This window comes from Triturus cristatus, chromosome 3_2, assembly GCF_964204655.1.
Source record: "Triturus cristatus chromosome 3_2, aTriCri1.1, whole genome shotgun sequence".
Classification (NCBI taxonomy): Eukaryota; Metazoa; Chordata; class Amphibia; order Caudata; family Salamandridae; genus Triturus; species Triturus cristatus.
Genome location: NC_140584.1, coordinates 695,633,843 through 695,655,937, shown reverse-complemented (window position 1 = coordinate 695,655,937; position 22,095 = coordinate 695,633,843). Strand labels below are relative to the sequence as shown.

General features: G+C 40.8%; 1 protein-coding gene across 1 annotated transcript in view; it reads right to left on the bottom strand.

The window, feature by feature from the left end:
- Nucleotides 1–22,095, bottom strand: part of PGAP1 (post-GPI attachment to proteins inositol deacylase 1) — a 760,293-nt gene that overhangs the window by 623,090 nt on the left and 115,108 nt on the right. Inside the window, exon 5 of the mRNA XM_085648756.1 lies at nucleotides 1,519–1,679. Within this exon, the coding sequence (XP_085504882.1) occupies nucleotides 1,519–1,679 (161 nt within the window). The remainder of the gene's footprint in view (nucleotides 1–1,518; nucleotides 1,680–22,095) is intronic.

Below are 22,095 nucleotides of genomic sequence, written 5' to 3'. Positions count from 1 at the left end.
GTCTTAGTTAGGCCCAAGGAGTAACGCTGCCATTTTTTACCATATACATGTTACCTAAGTTGCCTTCTCTTTCACACGATGACTTTTGACACACATTTGCGTGCGTGACAATGCATGATTCGTTTCTCTGAAACTAGATTCCTTACAGATCCCACTTAGAATGAACATTATCACGACACCTTGAACACCACGTACAAGACCTCGACACACATTGTGCAAATGTCGGTATTTATTTTCATCCATAAGGCGAGGGAGCAATCAATAGATCATAACAATGTCGGCCTGACTAAGGTCTCGGCTCAAGGGCAAGGATGCTTTTGGTTATAAATAAACAAGCAGTACTGGGTTGAGGCAGACGGGCACTTGATGTCATTTGCAGGGTCACTACACACTGAAACTTCAGCCCAGCTGCTTGCTGATCCCTCTGCTATGGATGTCCAACTTGTGACCAAGTCGGGGACCTACATTCTTTCCCTTTAGGTAGTAGGGTTGGATCATCCAATGAGGGATTCCTAGCAGAACACATACATACACCGTAGGTATATAGGTTAGTAGGATATATATATATCTTCTGTTTCCTCTTATCACACAGGAGAGACATTTCAAAATACCAGACCCATTGGAACTTTCAGGCAATTCACAGTCTCTATCAGGAATCAGAAGGAACCAACTTGTTTTGGGCTCGTTTCAAATGTAAGCCATGTATTTCTCTACAGAAAGACTTGTTTGCTTGAGCCAAGCTATCAAGAACGTGACAGGAGTTCCACCCAGACACCATTTTCAGTGTTAGCAGTCGGATTGCTTGAGCTTTTTGGAAATTTAGTAACAGCTCACATCAAGACATTGGTATGCATCTATTCCCTATAGCCTAACTGTACACATTTTGTTCTTATTTTGGGCCAACTTATTGTAACTAAATGTGTCCTCTGTTTGCAAAGAAACAATTAAAGAGGACATCATCTGTAAACAACTTTCTTCCTGACAACTGATGTATATATGCTCGTACCCTGTCCTTTGCTATTTTTAGGCTAAAAGGGCCAAAGGACGGAGTAAATGATATTAATGAAAAATTAGCTCTCAATCCAGACATACCAAATATTACAAAGGAAAATTTAACCCAGGTTAGAGAGACTTCACAGACTTTACCCGGAGGTAAAAGGTACAAGACCACTGAATATAGATTAATGCTGCCACCACTGTCCGTCTACGACAGCCCAAGTAAGACGACAGTAGCCACTCACTTTAAAAGAGGGATACACTATGCATGCCCCCAAGACCTCACAACCAAGCGCTAGGGCCTCTATCAATGTAAACAGGTACACCCTCGTTGGACATGTGTGATTGTCTTGATCACGGAGGTAGAGATCAAGAAACCTACAGTATTTTCAAGTGGCTTGCCACGAGATCAACATAGGGCAGGTAAGCACGCTCTTCAAAGTCATGCAGAAGACTTCCTGTTCCAACTGGGAGCACAATGCTTTTAAAAACAGATATAAAATAAAAAGAAATACTCTTTACCACGACTGATAAGGCACTGCTGTAGTGATGCGATTTTGGCAGAAAAGTTAGCCCTGATCGAACTTGGAAATCTCTGAAGCCTCCAGCTACAGAAAGGATGGTTATATTTCTCAGGTCCTGCGCCTTCATGATCCAGTAGTTGTTAACGGTATCATAAAAATCTGCAAGTAAGATAGAAAAACATTGTATTACTTTGTTTTGTTGTTAAAATGTAATCAAATGAAGATAGTTAGATTAATAACTACATGCACGTGAATTGCAGAAAATATGAAGATTATAGCTATAATTTTAGCTGAATCTGGTTACTTACAAGAAAAATCACTAGTAGGTTACTTCAATCAAGTACAGTGGAGAAGAGTAGCTACGATTGAACGCCATAAAAGACCTCCTCGTCACACTGGAGGATAACTCAACAGCAGTACTCAAACTACTGAACACTGAAGCAACATCAACAACATTGTGGTCTTACAAATTCTCCTGGAGCAACTCCTCAACAATATAGAAATCTCAGGGAAAAAAACACGCACTTAGATTAAGCCTTTCTGTAAATAATGTATACCGATACCACCTTTGTTCCACAGGTTGTCTTAAATACCTGAGCCAATTACCGAAATCATCCATTCCAACAAAATCCGCGACGGATCCAGTGAGCCATCTACCCTCTACACAAATCCTCTTACTGAAAATCCGTCCACAAACACTGGAATAATAGAACAATTTGCTAAATGGAGAATTTCAACTAGTGGCCTTCTAAATGATCTGAAAAAGCCACTGAATGTCTAGATCCACCAGCAATCATGGGCATATAGTTATTTGGAGCTTTCCAAAGGACATTACCACTATTGTATAGAAAAACTCGGATGTAGATTGGTCTGCCCACTTTCACATTTTCTTTTAAACCATTCTGGTCAACCTCACCACCAAGACATTGAAAAAGCAGCCACATTTCATTTTTTTTTTTTAATAAATTTCTTTATTACCAACATGAAAGAAAAAGAAAAATTAATACATATTATACAGTTCAATAAGTTTTAGGCAAATAAGTACAAGCATTGGAACAGGTAATTATATCATTTCTATAAATATATTATCCTTGATATCTACCTATATAACTATTAGCCCTCATTGCAGGGGAGAGAGGGGGGGGGGGGAAGGGAAAGAAAAAAAAAAAAAAAAAAAAAGGGGGGGGGGGGGAGAGAAGGGACCCCTTTTGCAAACATTTTCAGAATAATACACCCCATATCTTATTTACTTTACATAATGCCTTCGTCCCTCTCGTTTTTGCCAATGCTAGTTCCATATCATATGTTTCTTTAACTAATCCCCACCATTCAATGGTCGATGGAGGTGTGGGTAAGATCCATGCACGGGCGATTGTTAACCTTGCGCTAGCCAGTAATATTGAAATTAAATCTTCATATCTGCTTAGAGGGCTCTGGGCTCCAGTTAATACCTCTGTTGCTGAGATCGTCATTACACTCCCTAGTTTTTGAGAGATCAGATCGGTTATCGTTGACCAAAACCTCTCTAGTGCAGAACATAAAAAAAACATATGTTTTAGATCAGCAGACTGTAGATTGCACTTTGGACATTTTGTGCGTTCGCTAAAAGAGCCATGGGAGGACCATTTTGATATTCTTTCTGGAGTGTAATATTGACAGATTGTTTTGAATTGTTGTATCCTAAGGTTGGAAGAATATACAGAGTTATTAAGCCTAGAGAGAGCACATGTTATGGTGTTAGCTGTCACTGATGCCCCTACACTGCGTCCCAAGCGCTCAGCTAATCTGTGACAGTCATCTGGCTTAAATGAGCATAAGATTTTGTAGCCAGTGCTAATTATTGATTTTGAGTTATCTTTATGCATATAATCCCATATAAGCGAACCTGAGATGTTTGTCAGTTGCATTCTACGGATAAGATAATCTCGGATTTGAAAATATTTAAATTGCATGCCTGACGTTATTTTATATATGATCTGTATTTTTTCGAAAGTCATAAACCCATTTTGATCATATATATCGCCCAGATATTTTATGCCCAGGCTAGCCCATCGTTTACCCTCCATGTCTTGAAAGATTTCTGGCAAACCTGGGTTGCCCCATATGGGCAGCTTATCATGATAAAATGATGTGTTACAATTAGAAATAATTGCAAACCATATATTGACAACATCGCGTGCCACCTTGAATCTGACTCGCTTAAAATAGTTTGGATCATTAATTCTGAACAAAAACATTTCGTATTCCTTGCCGAGCATAAGTTTAAAGAAAAAGGGTGCGTTGCATCCTACGGGGTGTATTAAACTTCTCAGTCGTTTGATAAAAGCTGCCCAAAAGTATAGTTTGAAATCCGGAAAATCCAGACCTCCTTGATTATATGGGAGTTTAAGTAGTCTAATAGCCCTGCGGGCTTTTTTATAACCCCATATGAAACTGCCGCAAATACCATCTAATCGTTTAAAAAAGGACACATTTAATCTTAGCGGGATAGACCGAAATAAATAAATAAATTTAGGTAGTATTTTCATTTTGATTATGTTTATACGACCCCCAATACCTATAGGAACCTTATGCCATTTTTTAAGTAGTGTTGCAGTCTCCTTAAGAAGATTCTCGTAATTTATTTCTATTATTTTATCTATTCTAGTGGTTATCTTGACCCCTAGGTAGGTAGCCGTGTTGCATATCCCTGTCGTTATTCCTACGTCTTTGTAATTCATTATTATTTGAGTTTTATTGATATTAAGTCTGTAGCCAGAGACCAAACCATACCTTTCCGCTTCTTTAACCACCTCATTTAGTGCGGTTTTAACATCCGTTGAAAAAACAGCTATATCATCGGCGTATGCCGTAATTTTTAGTTCATTTGAGTTATGTATAAAAGGTATGATCCGAGTTTGCGATTGTAGTGCTAATATAAATGGCTCTATTGATAGAGCAAATAAGAGAGGTGAGAGAGGGCAACCCTGACTGGTACCCCGTGAGATTGAAAACATATCAGACTGTAAACCTGCATAAGCTAACCTAGCTGTAGGATGTTGATATAGTGATTTGATCATATGTAAAAATGTACCCTTAATGCCAAATGTAGATAGCGTGACCCAGAGAAAATCTCATCCCACTCGGTCAAATGCTTTCTCTGCATCTAATAATATCATACCGAGTGGGGTGGATCTAACTTTAGCAATATCAAACGCTGCTATGGACGTATTCACGTGGGATGTAGTATCCCGTCCTAAAATAAACCCGTGTTGTTGAGGTGAAACAAGTTTCGGCATTATGGGTGCTAAACGAGTTGCCAGAATTTTAGCATAAATTTTCGCATCTGTATTTATGAGTGATATCGGCCTATAAGACCCACATTCCTCTGGAGGCTTATTCTTTTTTAGAAAAAAAATTATCCGAGTCGTATTCCAGGAGTCTGGAGCGTTCCCCCCTGCTTCGATATATTTAATGAGTTGGGAGAAAGTTGGCAGTAGCTCATCTAAGCATTTTTTATATAATTCTAAAGGGATTGAATCATCTCCGGATGCTTTTCCTGACGGCAGAGAAGAGATGGCGGCTCTAATCTCGTCGTGTGCGATATCATCCAGCAATGTTGCGGACACTTCATTAGCTACCGATGTTTTTTTGATATACTTCTGGACATATTTTATAATATCAAGCATTTGTGACTGAGCCTCTGGCGTATATAGATTTTTATAGTATGTGACAAACTGCGCTAATATCTGACTTGGTTGTTCATATATCTCACTGTTTAAGCCTTTAATTTTCTTTATTTGTGTCTTAGCTTGTTCGTCGGCTACTTTATAGGCTAGAAGCTTCCCAATTTTTTCCCCGCTTTCGTATTGGGTTAATTTGTATTTATTAATTTTAACCGCTATTTTCTCCCTGAAAGTTTGTTTAACTGTTGATTTTAAGTTTATTAATTCGTATCCTATAGTTTCTAAATTTAGAGAGCAATTTAGTAATGCTTCTGCATATTGATCCTCCATGATCTTGACATCTTTAAGAATCCCATCTATTTCTATCTTGCGTTGCCTATTCTGTGTCCAAATATATTGCTGTGTGAACCCCCTGATGCTAGCCTTACACGAATCCCAAACTATTGTTGGTATCGCAGAACCATTATTAAATTCTAAATATTCCCTTAAGTGTTGCTTAATGCTAGATAGATAAGTTTCGTCTGTTAGGAGATATCTAGGAAATGAGAAGCCCCTAATCTGTTTCCTTGCTGTTGAAGATTATAGCTATAATTTTAGCTGAATCTGGCTACTTACAAGAAAAATCTCTAGTAGGTTACTTCAATCAAGTACAGTGGAGAAGAGTAGCTACGATTGAACGCCATAAAAGACCTCCTCGTCACACTGGAGGATAACTCAACAGCAGTACTCAAAACTACTGAACACTGAAGCAACATCAACAACATTGTGGTCTTACAAATTCTCCTGGAGCAACTCCTCAACAATATAGAAATCTCAGGGAAAAAAACACGCACTTAGATTAAGCCTTTCTGTAAATAATATATACAGATACCACCTTTGTTCCACAGGTTGTCTTAAATACCTGAGCCAATTACCGAAATCATCCATTCCAACAAAATCCGCGACGGATCCAGTGAGCCATCTACCCTCTACACAAATCCTCTTACTGAAAATCCGTCCACAAACACTGGAATAATAGAACAATTTGCTAAATGGAGAATTTCAACTAGTGGCCTTCTAAATGATCTGAAAAAGCCACTGAATGTCTAGATCCACCAGCAATCATGGGCTTTTAGTTATTTGGAGCTTTCCAAAGGACATTACCACTATTGTATAGAAAAACTCGGATGTAGATTGGTCTGCCCACTTTCACATTTTCTTTTAAACCATTCTGGTCAACCTCACCACCAAGACATTGAAAAAGCAGCCACATTTCATCCGAAAAACAAACAAGAACCTCATTACAAATTCCAATATGCCTTTCTGAGATGACCTGACGAGCTGACAGGACGCCAACAACAACAATGCTTCCCTCCTAAGTCACTGAATACTCCTCCACAGCTCTAAACCCTCCGACATGAACTTTGTGCAGCAGAAAAGAATCTCACTCAAGAGCATTGCTTATTCATCAAATAACTTGAAAATATAAAGCTAAAAAGCATTAAGGCACAAAACAGTGTAAACAACCTCTTCATAAACTCGAAGTGTTTACAAAAATTTAAACATCTGCCACGGCCGCTGGCTGTCATTGCCCTCAATCACAGGTGGGGACATGCTGTTGCAGTAGAAAGCCAGGGCAGTGACATACATCAGCAATGCTGTGCAAGCACCACGTACAGTCCTGGGCCTGGACTAATTCACGGGATTTCCCATGGTCCAGGATACCCTAGAAATCATTCCATGCGGGGTGCTGTAAAGGGAAATCATCGGGATTCCTCTTCTTTTGGGGGAATGATTCAGGGCCCAGTGAAGGTAATGTTAAGGATTACTGCAGTGCGAAGGCCAAAAGAGGAATTATAAGAATGGTTAAGTGCCATGACAAGTTGAGTGTCGTCTGCGTAGGTCACTTTATGAACCCCAAAAGGAAGCACAATCTCCGCTAGTGGGCTCATATAATCATTAAATAGGGCGGGACTCAAGGACGGTCCCTGTGGAACCCCGCAGCGGAGGGGCATCAGTTTTGAGGTGACATAATCTTCAAAAACATGGAAGGCTCTATCTTCCAAGAATGATTTCACTCACACTATGGCTTCTCCCATCACCACCAAATGTATGAGTCTCTGGACCAGAATTTGGTGATTGACCGTGTCGAAGGCTGCACTGAGGTCCAAAAGGATAACAACAGTGGTGCCTCCTGCGTCCAGACTCTTCTTGGACTCTGACTACTGCTAGAAGGGCAGTTTCTGTTCCCTTCAGTGGTCGAAAGCCAGTCTGTGAAGGGTGGAGAAGATTATGGTACTCCAGGAATGTAGATAGTACTGAGTTAACATGTTTTTCCACCATTTTGCTGATCCCTGGAAGAAATGAGATGGGACAGTAATTTCCCAGGAGATCAGGGTCATGACTAGGCTTTTTTAACAATGCCTTCACCATCACTCTTTTCCACGGAGGGGGGACCATTCCAGTAGAAATGGAGGCATTAATCAGCTACAATGTAATAGGGGAGACAGTTCCGGACACTTGCTTCAAAATATTAAGTGGAGCTGGGTCACTGGGCGACCCACTCTTCACGAGCGCCGAGATGGTTTTGAATGAGTCCATCAAGGGAATTACCTCCAAGTAGTGTTCCCTGCTTGAAGGGGTGACAGACAGTATGAAAGTGTCTGTAAGGAAACAAAGATAACGAGACGGTCGCCCGCATCTCGACCCAAGATGGCCGCTTATCGTCGGAGCTCCGCACCGCATCAGGCATCGCAGTTGATTTAATTGCGGTTCCAGCGCTTTAAAATTCATCATGGAACCATTTTCCTGAATCGGAATGCCTACACTACAGGAACCTACCTTTACCAACCCTTGCATTGCAGTATGACTACAATACTCACGCAGGTGACTTTTTAACCGAATTGTGGCCGACATTTTGTATTTCTCTCCAGCCTTTTCCCCTCATATTGCCTCTTATGGTATCCCGATACATAGTTTTTTCGACATTTTCTTCAATTGTGCAGTCTTTTTTCTTCGCTGGAGCCTCATTCACCCTCAGAGGGTCTGTTTGTTACCGGTCTGGCTGTGCTCATGAGGTAATTTTTACCTGTTTCTTCTTTTTGGCACCATTTTCAATAGCCTCTTCCCTGGGCTGTTCACATTGTTTAATGGGTAGAAGCAAATACCTACTCCATTCTACTAAGAAACAGAATCCCAATAGATTAACACTCGCCACCCCGCTCTGGGACTCACAAAAATTAGGATATTTGGGAAACACCAAAGGTTTTAGCAAATGGGACCTTATCGGCATCTCCAGTATTGGGGATCTATGGGGTCCAGAGGGAGTGAAACCGTTCAGTGCTCTTAAGACCCAATATTCGCTGGCAGACTCTGAATTATTTAGATATCTACAAGTCCGGCATGCATTACAGTCGGCGATCATTAGTGACTCCTCCTTACCGGACAGCTCCCCACTAGAGGACAGGCTTTTGGATGGGTACATGACTGAGCGTGCAATCTCCCTGACATACAGGAAACTTATTAACAATATGAGCGACCCACTGACCTTGTTGCGAGAGAAGTGGACAGCGGATGGGATTGAGTTGGACAATGAGGGGTGGCAGGAGGCGGTCTCTTCCCCTAAAACGGTCGCAATATCAGCGCGACTCCGGTTGGTGCAACTGAAAATTTTACACAGAATATACATAACGGGGCCCCAGCTGGTACAAATGGGAGGCCAGACAGATGGGTCTTGCATGCGGGGATGCACACAACCAGGCATTTTCATGCACACCTTATGGCACTGTAGACATATTCAGGAATACAGGCGAAAGATACATGAAGTCATGAGCAACACTCTGAAAATTGAGATCCAGCCAGAAGCCCCCAGATGCATCCTTAATATTTGGGAGCCAACAGACCTGAACCACCATGCCATGCAATGGGTTACACTTGGTTGCATGGTAGCAAAAAGAAATATAGCTCAGCTCTGGGGGGCGGCACATGCACCCAAAATCGCTGACTGGAAAAAAGACCTTGATTGGTGCATGCAACGTGAGAAAACCGTATACATTGCTCGAGGCTGCCCCCGTAAGTGGTCCAAAGTGTGGACCCCCTGGAACGCATACCGTGGTAATATCTGTCCCCCCCCCCCCACTTATTGGAGGAAGATGTCTCCCTTGAAGTGTAATTCCTACTGTACGAAATTAATGCATTCTTAGGAACTTCTGTTTTGCTGCCGCCTATGGTATGATTCAGTGATACTATGCCATGTTGTCGAATTGGTTTTAATAAAAAGATTTACAAAAAAAAGAAACAGAATCCCAACGTCATGGCAGCTAGCTTTACTGGCTCTACAGCCACTACTTCCTCTTCACAATCTTCCAAGAGTTTGGTGCAATGGGGCTGCTCCACTTCTACAGCTTTATTGAGTATGGCAGCTAAATCTCAATCTCCTTCAACTACTGTCAAAAGACTTAAACATGACCCTCCCTCTCCACCTAAAGCGGTCTCTCGGATCTTGCTGGGCATTGTTTTGGAAGAAATCCGCACCCTCAGACCTTTCATCGAGGAAACGTATTCTTCCCTACAGACCATGGATAGCAAATGGTCTTCCATAGATTCTCGCCTCTCTGTGGTGGAACAGCAACTCGAGGTGGTACAGGATTCAACTTCCAGAATTTCCTCTTTAGCAAAAGAAGTCTTACAGCTGCGAAGAGCTACCGAAGACCTTAAAAATAGAAATCGTCGCACTAACCTGCGCATTGATGGACTTCCTGAAGGCCTTGAAGGGGATGAGCCCGTTGTGTACTTTGCTTCCTTTCTGCCACAGTTCTTGGACCTCCCCTCTTCGACCAAATTAAATATACAACACGCTCATGGACTGGGCCCTCGCTTATCTTCATCGGCTGCCCCTTCTAAACCCTGTGGAGTGATCTACAATTTACAGACCTTTCACAAGTCCTAAACGCAGCTAAAGCCAAAAAACATTTGTCGTGGCTTGGCACCAAAGTATTTATTTCTCAGGATGTCTCGTCGACTACTGCCAAAAGCCGTAAAGAATTCCTTGACCTCCGTCCGGCTCTTCGATCCCTGGGTGCACGCTATGGTCTATTCCACCAGTGTCTGTTTAAAGTCACCTTCGTAAACAAGACGTCTACTTTTGAAGACCCGGCTGATCTTAGGGAGATTCATTCAGTCTCATTCGACGACCTCAATGGAGCTTGCTGGCCCTCCTCCTATACCGTGACTCTATATCTCTTCTGTGGTGCTAGTTATCTCATATTAAAGTTCTAGCGTATTATTACTATCATTTATTTCCACTGCTTTTCTTGTTGTCACATGCATAACTTAGTTTTTTCCTTACAGGTTCTCTGCAAATCATTGTGTCCCCATGCATGTTCCCGTTCCTGTTTCTGTCTATTTGAAGTTCTGGTGTGGTGTGTTTGCCCGTTTTTGGGTGTGCTGTTTTAGTTGTCTGTTGCCGCCTCTCATCTTTCCCTTGTCCCCCGTAAGGTACGTACCACAGTCGTCTTTTTGACCTGTACTGTCTTCTCTTTTTTGTACTCTTCCTTCCCTCTGCTCTTCTATCCTTAATGCATCTTTCCCCTTCCTCTTTCTGGTGATATTGCTTCTTCTCTATTAGACATTTTCCCTTTCATGTGTTTTCTTGACTTCCCCACCCGTTGCATTTTCCTCTCGCTCTCTTCCATCATGTGTGTTTCTATCTCTTTTTATTACTGTATATATTGTTCTTTATGTATTATTGATGGTTTTTCATTCAGAGTTATCTCCTGGAATGTGAAAGGTTTTATTAGCCTAATTAAAAGACAGAGAAATTTATCCCATCTTGCTTCTTATAATCCTGATTTGGTTCTCTTACAAGAGACCCACCTTACAGAATCTTAAGCATTAAAATTGAAGAGAGGATGGGTAGGTTCAGTTCTAGTTTCCCCTTCTTCTACTAAGAAAAATGGGGTTATAATTTTATGCCATAAGAAATTGAATTGTAAAGTTGTATCGCAAGAGATTGATACAGAAGGAAGATGGTTGTTAGCTAAGTTGTTAATTAATATTATTTCTTTGACCGTAATAATGTTTATGGCCCTACTCAACCTGACTGTTCATTTTGGCCTCTAATTACACAGAAATGTATTCAATTTAGAGATGATCTCTTTATATTAAGTGATTGCAACCAAGTTGTTGACCACTTTCTTGACCACCAATCTCAAGTACGCTTTATCCCTCATAAAACACATAAGCATTTCATTGACACTATCTCCCAAACACACCTAGTAGATGCTTGGAGACTTTCTCACCCCGATACTCTTGACTTCTCTTTCTTCTCTTCTCCTCACAACTCTCTCTCCCGTTTAGATATTTTTCTCTCTCAATCTTTATCTCAAAATCTATTATCATCCTCTATTGAACCTATCGTTATTTCTGATCATGCCCCAATTGTAGCTAATCTTGATCTGCTCCTTCCACTTCCCAGGTCCTCCCGTTGGCGCTTTAATAACTCCCTTCTCCTTAACCCATGTTTTTCTTCCTCTTTCACCACTTTGGCTAATGAGATTTTTGATCTAAACAGTGATCACAACTCCCCCCCCATATATTATGGGACTCCTTTAAGGCCACAGCAAGAGGTTTTATTATAGAATTTGCCTCCAAAAAAAAACGTTTCCTTCAGTAGCAGAAAGCTACCCTAGCTCATATTAAAGCCTTAGAGCACAAATTCTATACCTCATCGGCGGACTCGGCCTTACCTGCTCTTATCCGTGCCAAATTAGCTTTTAACAAGACCACGACTGATAATGCGTCTTCCATCCTTCTCCGTAGCAGTGGTCGATATTACGGCGGACGTAATAAAGTTGGTAAGCTTTTAGCAAACTATCTCAAGTCCCGAAAAGATCGTACTCTAATCGATACTATCTATTCCTCAGAGAGTTCTCCCATTCACAAAGATCAGGACATTCCTAAGGAGTTTATGCTATTTTACAAAAACCTTTATACCCCAGAATCTCCTCCTCCTACTTCCCCCTCTTATCGCAGTAAACTTCCAACTCCTTCTAATGATCACCTTAATCTTTCTGATCTTGAAACTGATTTATTCCTTAATGAACTATCCACCGCTTTAAACGTTTAAAAAAAAGGGAAAACCCCCGGTCCGGAGTGTTTTTCAGTTGAATTTTATTTGCATTTCTCTAACTTATTACTCCCTAAGCTTTTAGATCTTTTTCATTCGTTTTTTCTCTCTGGTAAGACAGACGGCACTTTTCAGGAGGCCACGATCTGTCTCACACATAAAGAAGGCCGGGACCCTTTGTTTTGTAAAAATTATCATCCAATTTCCCTGGTCCATGTAGACTACAAATTATTTGCCAAAATTATTGCTTTGCGTCTAGACCCTCTTATGTCTCACTTGGTGGGTAAAGAACAATGTGGCTTTGTAAAAGGTAGATAACTCTCGTCTCTTTCTTAACGTTTTGTACAAAATTCCTTCCCTTTCCTCTTCTTTAGCGGCCATTTCTGTCGACGCTGAAAAAGCATTTGATAGGGTTGATTGGTCCTTTTTATTTGCTTCTTTGAGGTGGCATGGTTTTGGTCCCACATTGATTTTAATTATTTCTTTATTATATTCTGCCCCCAGAGCCTCGGTGTTGGTTAATGGCTGTGTTTCTTCTTATTTTCCCCTTCAACGCGGAGTCCGTCAAGGCTGCCCTCTCTCCCCCCTTCTTTTTATCTTAGCTCTTGAGGCCTTCTTATCCTCAATTCGCAATAATGCTTCTATATCCGTTTTCTCCTATGGCGAGCAACAGTTAAAGCTTTCCGCTTATGCGGATGACATCCTACTTTTCATTTCTGATCCCAAAACTTTTCCTCCCTTGTTACATGAATTCAGTTCATTCTCCCTTGTTTCAGGCTATAAAATCAATTCAGATAAGAGATATCTCCCTCTCACAAAATGTTGTTTCCACATTCCTTTTCTTCCACCAGTTTTGCATGGAATAGTTGCAAAATAAAATATTTAGGTATGTGGTTCTCTAATTCCATCGTCTCGTCTGTTAAATTAAATATGATTGAGACCCTCTCCCGGATTGACAAACTACTCTCCTCTTGGAATCCTCTGTTTCTTTCATGGTGGGGTGGGGCAGACTCAATCAAGATGATGATTACTCCTATACTGATTTATGCTTTGTCCATGCTTCTTGTCTATATTCCTGCCTGTTATTTTAAAAAGATTGATTCTCGTCTTTCTAAATTTCTCTGGAAAAATAAAAAAGCCAGGATCTCCTTATCCTTTCTTCGCAAGGCAAAATCTAATGGGGGTGTAAATTTTCCTGATTTCCGCATTTATCATAAATCCTTTTGCATCCGTCAGGCCTCGAAATGGCTTCTTCCCGAACCTTTCCCTTTTACCCCCCCCCCCACCCCTATGGCTTCCTATTGAACACGCTTTGCTATTGCTCTTCCCTTTAAAGAAAATTCTAGCCTTTTCTGTCAAAACCCCTCACACCTCCTTCCCCTTGTTTAAGCACACCTGTTCCCTGCTGAGGCTTTTGACTCAACCAAAATTTATTTCTAGAGAGTCCTTTTTAGAATCTCCAATTTGGCACAACTCCCTTATTACTATTAATAATAGATCCATCTTTTGGAAATCCTGGAGATTAAAAGGGATTATCTGGGTTAAGCACCTATTTGATGGTTTTTCTCCGTGCTCATTTCCCCAATTTCAGGCTACCTTCCATTGTCCCCGTTCCTTCCTTCAAAAATATTCTATTCTAATGGCGGTTATTCTTGATACCTTCTACTCTCTTCCCTCTCTCCCTCCACTCTCCGACCAAAACTCCCTTCTCACAATTCTCCTTTCTCTTCCCAAGGCTTCTCTTATTTACAAATTCTTCTTAGCTCCTAATCCTGATCGTACTAAAACCAAAATAGAACGTGCATGGGAATTAGACCTGGGTTGTGAATGGACCATCAACTTTTGGGACAAACTCTGGTCTCGCACTCTCAAAATCTCTCGCTCTGCTTCTCTCACCCAAGCTATGTTTTTCCTTTACCATAGACTGTACTTCACCCCTACTTCTATTGCCAGATTTGCTCAAGCTACTGATACAAATTGCTGGACCTGTGGCTCTTCTGGTGCTGATCTCACACATCTTATCTTCCTCTGCCCTTCAGTTTCTCACTTTTGTGGGAAAATCTGGTCCTACATTTCTCGCATGTTTAATATTCTCACTCCTTACTCTATTCCTCTTCTTTTCTCCGGGAGCCTATCTGATTCCCTAAATCTTCCCACTCACACACATGGTCTTTTTGACCTTATGTTAGCTTTGGCTTTTCAGCACATAACTCTTGATTGGAAAACTCTTACAAAGCTCTCTGTCCAACATTGGTTGAATAGTCTCTGCCATTTTCACCGACTTGATGTTGCTTTCGCCTCCTCTTGCAAGCCGATGGTTAATAGAGAACTCTTTTGGTTGCTACTTACAACTTACCTAGACAAACTAGCCTTAACAGATCATTCTCGTTTGAATGTGGAAAATTTCAAACCTCCCTTAACATTTATTTCCGCTGTTCTTGTTCTTTATACCCTTGTTGGCTTCTCTATTTATTAAATATATTATAATTGTTGTTTGTATTCCTTTGTAGATATGCAATATCGCAGTTTATCAATTTACTAGAATTGCTCCTTTTGCTTCACCCTCTTTCCCCGTCCCCTTCCCCCCATACTTCCCTAAAAATCTTAAACAGCTTTCTTTATTCGTACCATGCTAGCCATTTTACTTGTTATCTATATTTCAATATACCATTCTCTGTATTTCTGGCCTTTTATATTTTCTGTTATAGTTCAAATAAAGCTTTTTAAACATGAGAAACAAAGATAACAATGATCACCAAATGTATCTCCTCAGATTGCTTTTATTGCATTTTTGTGCATTTTATATGTGGGACCCTCTCATATAAGCATATAGTGTATCCAGATTTGACGATAGATGATACAACTTTATCTTATTAGCATTTCAGAACGTGTTGATCATTTTGAAGGAGATCCTCGTAAGATTGTATCTATTATATGTTTGTAATGCCTACACATTGTAATTAAGCAAAATCAAGTGCTATCTGCTTTTTCTAACCCATAAACCCTTATTTAATCCTGAAGTCCACTATCTCCACCTCTGGCTCATGTGTATGCTGTAGTGGATGGCGTACACTGAAGTGATTTCTGAGGAGGTTTTCACATTAATATCTAAGCTTTAATGGATTTTGAAATAAGTCCAGAGTGAATTCTACCCAACCAAATAAGCTAATTGAAAATATATGTCAAACCTTCCCTAAATTTGTCATCACATCTCAGGATCAATGTGGCAAAGGTGCGGCCTATCTACTCTGTCCAATCAGTCTAATCAGCCATTACTGAAAGAGAGCTGTAAGGATGGATCATTCCATTGTGAAGTAGCAGAAAAGTAAAAAGAAATTAGCTTTCAGTGTAAAGACCATTTAGATAAGGGCATTTTGTTAAAGATGGCATGCACCTCTTTGCCTATGGAGTGTCACTCAATTCAATTCAATGTATTTATTGAGAATTTGGATCTCCAATGAGCTCCACACAATTATTACATAATAAACATATTCATTTACAAACTCAATTCATTTCTTAGTCCATCATAGAGGTATCGAGACCCTTCATATCCAGTTGTGAGTTCTCTCTTACACAGCAAGATAAAATGTCCACAAGTAGATGGATGCAATCAATGGCCCGAATGAGCAAAAAGTAAATATAAATAGTCACCATTAAAACAGACAAGCAAATTACAGTACCATATTTAAGTCCTTTACTGCAACAAGTAGCTCAAGTTTGAACGTAATTTATAAGTAGTGAAATACTGTGCAATAGCCGCTTCATAATAGATCCAATTTTAAATAAAATGCATCACTTAGCAGCAAAAGGTTGAGAACAGAAAAATATTCTAAAGAAAAAACAAACACATTTGAAACTAACAATAAAGTTTCCTTTAGCAACAATGATTAAAAACAAAATATATCCCAATTTTGGTGCAAAAAACATTTAAGTATCAGCAGTCGTGTGTGCAAAATATTAAAATACTATGCAATTGCAGCTTCTTGAGAGGATCAATTTTAGATAAAGTGCATCGTGTAGCAGCAGAAAGTTACAAACCAAAAGAAATACAAAGGAAAAGACTAACACGTTTATAACTAACAATTCATTTTCCCTTAGAAGCAATGGTTAAAAGCAAAGTATATCCCAGTTTTTGTGCAAAGAGCAGTTGAATAGCAGCCGTAACAAGTGCAAAGATACAATCCGATAAGTGTAAAACTTCATTAGTCTAAAAAATAAAAAGGCCCAGAATTTAGAAACATAATTGTGGGGAGGGCCATGTATCTAAGGAGGAAACCTACTTAAATAATATATAGTAAAGACTAAAATATATTCATAAACTCCTTTAAAAAATAAAATAATTTTGTACACACTATTTCAAAAAAAGAAATTCACAGGCTGATTCTTGATGCAGTTTTGTATAAACATTGGTCGAAGCCATCAATGATGAAACAAAAACAAAGCTGGGCAAACAAACAAAATATGGTCAAGATTATGAGTGCCCAGGTTACATAGGTTGCAATTTTTTCCAAATTAGGTAGAGGGGGACCAATTTGCTGTTAAGTCATTTAATGGCAAAAGATTCCTGTGGCATAAAGTAAGCCAATGTTGAATACCATGATGTAAGTTCCAAGATAAATATCTCTGGGGAACTCTCGGTGTATTTGACATGGCAATTATCTTTAGCCTTTCTTTTGATTTCTTGTCACTCAAATTAAGAGAAATTGAGCCATTTTGAGTGTGATTAAATTTAATCTTACCAAAAAAGTGTCCCTTTCCAGTGGTGAAAAACTACGGTCCTCTACAAAGGCATCTAAATAGCCCCTACACTCACCAGTGCAGCTAAAACAAACTAAACTATACTAAGGGGTCCTTGGGGACCAACTACACCATCTGTTATCACCAGTAAGACCCACACAGCTGGATTGCTAAGAGGTCTTCGGAGGCCACGCCCCATTTCTCCACCACTCAGCAAACGCAGCTCATGGTGCACTACTGGTTGGGGGATGAAGTCCACTTTACTCCTGAGGGACCTTAGGGGCCAAGTAGCCCACCGGGTACCTCCTGTGAGACCTACACAGTGGGATTCCTGAGAGCTGGTCAGAGGCCCATCCCCCATTCTTCACCACTCAGGAACGTTATAGTTAGGATCCGATTTTACTCATACAAAACCAGTGAAATGTGGCCATTATAGTTCCCAGAGTTAACTATAACTCGCCCCCCGCAACACACTGCTTATGACCTCACATATTACATCACTCATGACACAGTCAGGGACATCACTGATGACATCTCAATGATAACATCATCCAGTGACTGTTTTAAAAAAGTTTATGAGTGGACGCGGCAGTTACCTAAAATCCAGGGACGTTGCTAGTTGCGCTGTGTGCATGCCTCTATTTTTAATCATTGCCTGAAAGTTTACTTATTTGTTACCACATTGCTGCTACATGATCGTTTTGAATTTTTAAAAGAAATGGGTTTTTAATCTGTTTTGCACTCTTAAAGTTCTTACCTGTTCTTTCTTCCTGGCCCCGGTCCAAAGCGGCAAGTGCTGTTGCGCGGAGGGCTTTCAGGAGCAGTAACAACTTCCTGCTGGGGTCAGCGCACTAGATCTTTTTGGCGCCAGCACCAGTATTTAGGTCAGCAAAAATTGATCATATCCCCCCCTTGACCTGTGAAGCTATATATTTCTCTATCCAGCTCACCTCCTTTCAAACCTTTCAAACCTTTCAGGGCATTTTACTCTATCGCCCTCGAGGACCCAGGACAGAGTTTCTCTCTACACTAAGTAATCTGATAGAACCTCTAGCAGCCGAACCCACCTTCACGATTTTGGGGAATTTCAATTTTCACTTAGAAAACCATCTTGATAAGGAAACCAATGCATCACTTTTAGACCTGGAAGCGGTGGGTTTATCACAGCGAGTTTTAAACGCCACTCACCAAACCGGCCACATTCTAGATGGCCTTTTCTCAAATTCTCAAGCCATTTGTCTACAGAGTACTTTCCCTTTAGTTTGGTCTGACCATCATGCGATTATATTTAACATTCATATTGATAACAAACCCTCTTCTAGTACCTTAAAAACTAAGCTGGTTGTCATAAAAGCTTGGAAAAATATAGATACCCAGCTTCCTAAAACACACTTATGTTCAACCCAACCAGTTGTCTCTTCAGATGCCAACCTGGCCTCAGTAAATTATACCAACTGGCTACATGATGCATTTAATCTGCTGGTGCCAAACTAAATTATCTCAAAAAACCGGAGCTCTCCGTCAGCCCCTTGGTTCTCCGAACTCCTCAGAGAACCAAAGAAATTTGGTAGAAACTGTGAAAGAAAATGGCGTAAATCTTATAACTGTCAGGAGAAACTCATTTATAAAGAAGCACTTACTAAATATAAACTATTGATCTGGGAAAAAAAGTAAATATTACACCGCTCAGATTGAATCTGCGCAAGATTCTAATAAGCAGCTCTATCAAGTAGTCGCCAAATTGTCAGGTAAACATCCCCCTGCAACTCAGCCCCTTCACAGTCACTATGTGACTCTCTAGCGAATTACTTTTTAAAAAAAAGTAAACGACATCTATTCGAAATATGCATCTCAGACCAACACTGCTCATCAGCCCTCAATAAGTGGTACCACTAAATACTCCTTATTACAATTTGATAACACCACACCTGATCAGATTGCCAATATAATGGCCTCCGTGAAATCAGGCTCTGCTAACGACCCTTGTCCTCCAGCTGCACTCATACCAGTCATAGAACAAGTGGCACCTGTTTTATCTAGCATTTTTAATACTATGTTTGCTTCAGGTGTATATCCCACTACCTGGAAGAAAACTATCATAAAACCACTTCTAAAAAAACCAAACCTGGATCCTACTGACACTAAAAATTATAGGCCGATAGCTAGCCTGCCTTTCCAAAATGTTTGAAAAGATGATGAATACTCAACTCTCCAAGTATATTGAAGATCATCATCTGTTAGACGACACTCAATTTGGTTTTCGTAGGGCCCACGGAACAGAGACCGCGCTCATCAAAGCGGCTGAAGATATTAGAATTATTCTGGATCAGGGAGGCACGGCTGTTCTTGTATTGCTGGATCTCTCAGCAGCTTTTCACACGGTCGATCATACCATCTTGATCGACCGTGTCACTAAAATGGGTATCCAGCAAAAAGCTAGAGCACTGTTGACCTCTTTCCTCACCAACTGCACTCAGTCTGTAAATTTTGGCACCTTTCAGCCTGCCCAACTGACTCTCCCGTGTGGTGTTCTGCAAGGTTCATCCCTACGTCCAACACTTTTTTAAATCTATGTGTCGGATTTAGCCAGAGTAATTAAGGGACACGGGATGGGCCTTACATCGTATGCCGACGATACGCAGTTGCTGTTGACTATACATAATGATGGGGAAAAGGTAGCAGCCAATTTTCAAAGAGGCATGCTGGCCATCAGTAGTTGGATGACCAGCAATTGCCTTAAGTTGAACTCTGATAAAACAGAGGTTATGACATTCGGCAAGCTATCCCCCGTCTGGTCTTCATCTTGGTGGCCTTCTTTACTGGGTCCTCCTCCACTCCCAGTTACTAGGGTTAGGAATCTAGGCGTCATATATGACGACAGACTGACTTTTCTGCCTCATGCCAACTCGGTGGTTTCAGCTTCTTTTTACAAACTACGTATGATAAAAAAGACCTTACCATTTCTTCCTTTGACTGCAGGAAAAACTCTTGTTAGTACACTAGTCATGTCTACCATTGACTATTGTAATGGGCTTCTTGTGAATGCCCAAAACGAAGGTCATCCATAAACTACTATCAATTCAGAACGCAGCCACCAGAATGCTGTCAGGAACCCCCAAGTACAAACCAATCTCTCACGTCATCCAGAAGTATCACTGGCTCCCTATGAAGAATCGTATAAAGTTCAAGGCCTTGTGCATTGCCTACAAGGCTTCTCGCAAAACTGGACCTCAGTTTCTAATCAGCGAGCTAGCGACTTATATTCCAGCACAGGCCCTTCACTCATCCTCTGCATTATTGCTCAGAGTGCCACGTACCAAAACTGCTTCATGGGGCGATAAGCGTTTTATTGTCGCCACTGCTAAACTTTGGAACTCCATTAAAGATCAAAGCATGCCAGTCTTTACTAACTTTCAGGAAAATGACGAAAACCTGGCTGTTTAATCAATAAGTTATTTCGGTATATGGTACAAGCTGGCTGTCCTCAGCACCGAGACACCCACGGGTAATTGAGCACTTTATAAATCTCAAACATAAACAAACATTAAATATGTATATACTAAGGTATATTGGTGAATCAGTGGGTGTATAAGTATCTGTATGGATGACTCAGTGGGTGCATGACTGACTGTATAAGTGAGTGATTAGGTGTCTCAGTGAATGTATAGGTGAGTGACTGGTTCTGTAAATAAGTGGTTCTGTCTGCTAGCGGATATGTAAGTGGGTGTATGAGTGTGTTAGTGGGTACATGAATGGCTATATGGGTGATTGGTTGTCTGACAACCTCTATGATTGTCTGGGTGTCTGTGTGTGTGGATGAGGAGATGTGTGACTGCCTGTATGGATGAGTAAATGTGTGAGTGAGTCAGAGGTCCTATGGGGGTATTGTGTGTGTGTCTGAGAAGCTGTATGGGTGAGTGAGTGTCTGTTTGGCTGAGTAATTGGGTATGTGAAAGGCAGTATAGGTGAGTGATGGGGTATATAAGTGACTTTATGCGTGAGTGAGTGTATATGAGAGTGGTTATATAGAGGAGTGCGTACTTCTGTCACAAACTGTATAAGTGAGCAAGTATGTGTTACTATTTGTATGAGTAAGTGAGTTTGTGTAACTGGGTGAGTAAGAGGTTGTGTGATAGACTGTATGGGTGAGTGTCTGGGTATGCAAGTAGTTCTATGGCTGACTCACTCAGTGTGTGAGTGCTTGAATGGATGTATGAGTGGATATGTCAATGGCTGTATTAGTGAGTGAGTGGGTGGGTGTATGAGTGGCAGTATAGGTGAGTGAGTGGATGTGTGTGTAGATCTATGAATCAGTGAGTGGGTGTGCAAGTACTGGTAGGCTTTGTGAATGGGTTTGTAAATGGTTGTGTGGGAGTGGCAGTGGGTGTATAAAATATTCTATCGGGGTGTGAGTGAGTGCATCAGAGATGCTGTGGATGTCACCACTGATGTAATCAGTGATGTCATTTGAGATGTCATCAGTGATGTAACTGACCATGTCATAAGTGATGTAATATATGAGGTAATAAGCAGTGCACTGCGGGGGCGCAGGTTATAGTTAACTCAGGTAACTATAACAGCTGAATTTCTCTGGGTTTTTTTATGAGTAAAATCTGATCCTGACTATAAGGTAAAACTATAGGGTCCCTGTAACCTTTGTTTTTTAATGAATTTCTAAGGTTTTTTAAATTCTAATTGCTATCTATAACGTCCTAATAACCTTTGTTTTTTTTGTGAATTTCTAAGGTTTTTTAAGGAACAGTCACATTTGCAAAGTGGTGGTAACAGGGGACTGAGCCTGCGACCAGCTCTCAGGAATTCCGCTGCACAGGACTTACAGGAGGTACCAGGACGGCTTTTAGCCCCCCTAAGGTCCCTCTGGAGCCAAGGGGACTTTATTCCCCAACTAGTAGTGCGCAGGGAGGCACGTTTGCAGAGCGTTGGAGAAAGGGTGTGTGGCCTCTGACAACTTCTCAGCAATCCTGCTGTGTGGGACTTACTTGAGATAACAGGAGGGGTAGTTGGCCCCCAAGGACGTCCTTGGGGGACAACTATCCCTCCTATAACT